We start from the raw sequence: 5575 nt of genomic DNA on the forward strand, positions 1-5575 counted from the left end.
GAACCTCGCCACCCACTTCTTCTCATTATTCCGAATGAGACCGCCACATCTCGTCCTGTCGTTGAGTCCTTGCTGAGTTCCATCGGTGTTAATTTTTGTCCAACCCATCGGAAGTGGTTCTCACCGAATGTGTGCTTCTCTCCACTTATTCGATTGCTCCTTCAGGTAAGCTTTCTCCATTACTTATTTGATGGTCTCTATATGTGACTTATTTGGTCTTCTATAATTATCATCATGAATTTTTCTATTTCTCCAATACCATAATTACCAACAAATAATGATGAATATGTCTTTCCATTTCATGCTTTATTTTAACCATTTTGTATAGGAGTGTACATAAAATGAGCCCAGCCGGGTTTAATTAGGCTTTGACCCAACTCTAAATTGCTCTGAAGTAAATTGGAACAACTTTAATATAAAATTAATATATACAAATTTGTAAATTTTATATAAAAAATTAATAAAAATATTTTTAAAAACTAAATTTAAGGAAGGAGATTCACTCCTAGTGCCAAAACGATATATATATATATATATATACACACACGGGTATGTTCGTGAATGGTTCTACTTTTTTTTCCCTCGACAAGCATTTCAGTGTTATCCAAATGCTAACATAAGAAAAAAATTAAATTTTTGTAACTTCCCAAATTAAAAAACTAGAACCATTCACGAACTTACTCGTGTATGTGTCGTCGTTTTGGCGCTGAATCTAAGAGACAGCCCTTCACATGTTCTGTTAGATTGAGCACCACCAGAATGCTAATATTATCCACATTATTCTCTTCTCATTACAATTTTAATGGTGATCAAGTTACAGAAGATTTTGTTAGGATAAAGATTTCATGAGATAAATAGCTCGAAATGAAGAGTCACATTCAAAGTCTTTGCTTAAATCACCATTTTCATTAGTTTTGATTTAGTTTTAAATTTGAATATCCACGTTAGAGATGATGACACATGTATTCAATAACGTGACACAAGCTAAATCACTATTGTCATCTATCTCCTATTGACGTTTAGTTAGTTTCGACAAATAGAATGAATCATTCAAAATTATAAATTAGTTTTCTTTATTTCATGGTCAAATTCATCAACGCTTAAATTTTGAAAGTCAATTTTAGTATTTTATTTCTATTTTATAAGATCCACTAAACCGCTTTTTAGTTTTGGCCACTAATATAATCCTCTAGCTTTTCTGATTTTGCCCTTCCAACACGGGAAAGCGACGCTTCCTTATGACGTTAACGTAGCTACTATATCCTTGCTTTAATACATCGCCAGCCATTGATTACTGCATTATTAATCTTATGAATTAGCCGCAATTAAATATTTGCACGCGCAAAAGAGGAGCCAAATTTAGACTAAATAACCAAGTTTTGTCTCGAACCTTTTAGATAAAGAGTCAAGAGAGAGAGAGAGAGAGAGAACTGCACAAGATTGTAAAACTAAGGTAATTTTTATAGATTGAGATTGTAAAATTATATATATTTCTGTCTAAACTAAGAGGCAATTTAAATACTAGCTAGTTAGCTTGCAAATTGCCAATTATTATTATTATTAATTTCAATTGAAAGCAGTACTGAGATAGGTTTTGACAACATTATCAGTCAAGATTTGCAAGACAGTGGAGTTTGTAGGGCCTACACATCTTGGAGTCTTATACTGACTAACAGTAGCTCCAAGTCCAAGGTAATGTTCTAGAATCTTCTGGAATGTTCCCCTCCTAACAAGCCGGAGTTCGAGGGGACCAATGCAGTTGACCTTGCGGGAGCTAGTGTACCCTGCATCAACAAAGGACTTGTCCAAACAGTTGCAGCATTCACCAAGAACTTGTTCACTAGCTTCTCCATTGATTTCCCAGAATATAACATAATGCCCTGGCTCCTTTGACAAGTCAACATGGCTGGTGAAGTCAACTACTTCTAGTTTCTCCTCTGCCAACACTTTCCCCGCCGCTTCCACCGCCAACTGCAAATCCGCCTCCGTGTTCTTGTCAATGTTGATGGTAAGAAGAAGACTGCTCCGACGAACGAATTTCAGTTCTGGAGTTGAGTTATGGAATCCCATAACCTTCACAACGTCCCCTAGCCTATACCTGTATAAACCTGCCATGGAATTTTCCCCCACATGTGAAAAACATTGTTAATATGCAATTTTCTTGAATTTACAAATCCAAGATTAGTTGCCAATAATAACCTAAGAATAGGGTCTTTACTTGCAAGAACATTAGAATATATATATTTTCTTGATCTGATTAGGTGTGATGTACCTTTAGAATTCAGTAGCAAGAAATTTCTTTCAAGTTAGGTCCCATAAAGGTCAAATAACAGTGTGTAAAAAGCACCCTTTTTCATTTCTTCTCCTTAGACTAACCCTATGATATTTGAACACAAAAAATTGTTGAAATATTATTTATTCATTTCCTTTCGTATTTTTAAATTTAAAAAGTGTCTAAATAAAGTAAATAAATAACATTTTCAAGGAAGAGAAAAAAGAATAAAGAACCTGTACGTCCTTGTCTATAATATTATAAGCACTTAATGATGAATGCATATATAGTATTTTCCATTTTGGCCCTTGGCCCCAGTGGACTTGTGGTGGACACCTTTGCCATTAATATTACTACATTAGTTATAGTAATTATTCACCAAACTAATTATTTACATACCTCATCTACGTATGAAACAGAACTCAAATAGTATCTGGCGGTAGTTAAATAAAGTACCTGCTGGATTGGTGATGACAATTTCGTACTCCTCACCAACCTTGACCTCAGAGAGGCCCACTGGGTTGAGATCAATAGAGAGGAAAGAAGAAGAAGCATCATTATTTTCAAGCTGTGTAAGTGGAATGAATTCAAAGTAACCAATTTGAGGAAGCACAGCATAAGTAGCAAATTCAGGTGCAAGTCTTGGGTTCACATTTGCAGCAATCCACCCTTCAGAGGATCCATAGTCAGCGGTCAACAATGGCAGCTCCCCAGCATAATGCCTCATCTTTTTCAAATATGGCTCCATTGACCCTGTCATTATTCCGTACACATACTTTGCATTAGGAAAAAGCTCTGGTATTAGGCCATACCAGTTGCTCAATCCCACACATTTTGCATGGATCAGGTTGGCAAGCTCTGGGTTCGGTTTTAGGAGCTTGGACATGACTGCTCGGATCGACGGAACCGTGATCCGGCTGCTGAGGACACCTTGTTTGATATCAGTGCAAAGCTCTTCCCATACCTGTTCGAATGTTCTAAATGCATGGACAATGCTGTGTGCAAATACGGACGAAACAAGCTGAACTTCTTCATGGAAGATTAGTCCACACAAGAGGTGGCAGTAGAGTGATTGAAAGAAGTCAGGGCCGAATATCACTTCATCTGGGCTGCAACATTGGGATTGGAGTGCCTTCATCTCCCGCTTGTACCGCGAATTGCGGAACACATTGGTTGTGGCAGTTCCGGCTGCCACACCCCCTTTTGTTTTGAACTGTTTGCTGCTGTATATGAAGCTCAAAGCCTTCCCATTCTTGATAGGGAACTCTCTGCAGAATAATTAAGCAATTGTATATAATAAGATGTTGCAAATTTTGCGTGGATTAGCATAAATAGTTGCAAGCTTTAAACACAAACATACATACACAGATACATACCTATTCCTATAGGCAAAAGAGGTCTGATATATCTGCATAGTGGTTTCAAACAATTCATCATTCCATGGCAGATATTTTGGCTTCCCCTGAGTAGTGCCAGAGCTGCAAGAAGGTATTTAACTTGATTAGAACCTTAAGAATTCAACTTCTCCTAAGATGAAAAAGGAATTAAAAAAAGAAATGAAGAGATTATTAGAAGAACCTTAATGACAGAGTAGTGATAGGTTTTCCAGTGAGAATAGAAGAAGTGTCTCCATCAATGATTCTATGTATATAAGGCTCCAATTCTTTGTGGGTAACAAGTGGTACACAAGCCTTGAAACTTTCAGGGTCAGTTCTTCCGTTGAGACCCAAATTCTGCAAATACTCAGCTGAAGCATTATCCTCCAGAATCCTCTTGAGGGTTTCCCTCTGAACCCTTCCGGCATCTTTTGTAAGTGTCTCAAACTCTTGGATCACCTTCTCCATGTTGAACTCTTCCACTTTCTCCAACATGTTCTTCACAACACGCTATGATGTCATATATATGCAGAAAATGGGAGAGACAAAGGGTGAGAACGTGTTTCTGTTTATCTCAATTCAGAAAAAGGACAAACACGGTATTACTATTTCATTTAATTAATTTGTGTACCAGACCAGACCTCCTTTTGTTTTTCTTGGTAAAGGACCCAGCTGAATTTTATTTAACAGAAATACATGTTTCCATTATCAACGTGTTCAAAGAACAGAGAACAAATGCATATTTTATATTTACGCATATACTTTGAACCTTTACAAACATACAAACATAGAAACATAAAAACATTTAGTATTAGTAGTTTAATTTTTCTTCCACTTGCTACGGCGAAAGTCAAGTAAGTCAACCTAACTTTTCAATACAACAGAATCTCAATCTGTATCTCTATCTCTATCGGTCTCCTATTTAGAAATGAAATCAAGTTCACACGCAAAGGCATGGAAATTGAAGAGTAAAAATTGAATTACCGAAACTGTAAAAAACACACCGAAGGGGAAAAGTCAAAGGAATGAAAAAGTCATCCACTGCGGAAAAAAATGGACGAGAACAGAAAGTTTGTCCTCGCTCGTAAAAGACGAGATATCATATCCTTTTGCGGAGTAAACCAATCGAATTGGTTGTGAAAGAGAAAAAAGAATGAGGCTGGGAACCCCGAACTCAAGCTGATAAAAGAAAAACACCAATTGTTCGGACAACCAAGCCTAGCTACTCTAATTCCCGAAAAGGAACAGTAGAAAATGAAAGAAAATAAAATTTACCAGAGCTCAAGCATAATTCACGAACAAATCCAGAAGCTATAGTGTATATGTTTATTTATTATATTAGTTTGTTATATAATTGTGAAGGAAGCAAGTGAAAGAAATTGAATACCTGGAAGAATGAAATAGAGAGGGAGGAGGTTGGATCTGAAGAAACAAGGAAGGTTCGGTTTTCTCTAACTTCAATGCAGTGGAGAAGAGAGAGAGAGAGAGAGAGCAAAGCTGAAGATTAAAAGATTAGGAAGAAGTTATTATATATTGTGTTTCTGACTTGGCACAATCAAGTTCAAGACTCAACTGATCGCTCACTGCCTTGAAGATTCTTGTTTCGGAAAAACAACAAATCAACAATATATATAGGGCCTCGTGTGTGTATTCGTGTATTGACTCTTTTGCCCCTCGTAGTTTGAGCTCGCATTGCTGATGACGATGGAAATGTGGTCGGAGTGCCCAAAAGGCCCCTCGTGTTTTGGGAAATTACGAGGGAAGAAAATCTGAGCTGCTTTTCATCGTCGGCAGACAAAATATGTCATGTCATCGCTGGTCCCCGACCACCGCACAGATGCGATCCAGTGACTGATGATGACTGCGTTAACCAGGCAGTATAATAGATTTTGATAAAAAAAATTACAGAATGTATACTAAAAATCAA

General features: G+C 37.0%; 1 protein-coding gene across 2 annotated transcripts; it reads right to left on the reverse strand.

Moving 5' to 3' along the window:
• Positions 1 to 1449: 1449 nt before the first annotated feature.
• On the reverse strand, positions 1450 to 5260 carry LOC130935123 (jasmonoyl--L-amino acid synthetase JAR4-like). 2 transcript variants are annotated; one of them, XM_057864698.1, is made up of 5 exons: positions 5036 to 5260; positions 3851 to 4158; positions 3649 to 3750; positions 2729 to 3540; positions 1450 to 2108 (listed from the first exon to the last, which is right to left on the reverse strand). In XM_057864698.1, the coding sequence occupies exons 2-5, from the start codon at positions 4141 to 4143 to the stop codon at positions 1567 to 1569; spliced, it is 1749 nt and encodes a 582-aa protein (XP_057720681.1). In that variant the 5' UTR covers positions 4144 to 4158; positions 5036 to 5260; the 3' UTR covers positions 1450 to 1566. The 2 variants fall into 2 exon arrangements, with proteins under 2 accessions (XP_057720681.1, XP_057720682.1); XM_057864699.1 differs by having other exon boundaries at positions 4924 to 5251.
• Positions 5261 to 5575: the final 315 nt, after the last annotated feature.

Source organism: Arachis stenosperma, chromosome 6 (assembly GCF_014773155.1).
Source record: "Arachis stenosperma cultivar V10309 chromosome 6, arast.V10309.gnm1.PFL2, whole genome shotgun sequence".
In the NCBI taxonomy this organism is placed as follows: Eukaryota; Viridiplantae; Streptophyta; class Magnoliopsida; order Fabales; family Fabaceae; genus Arachis; species Arachis stenosperma.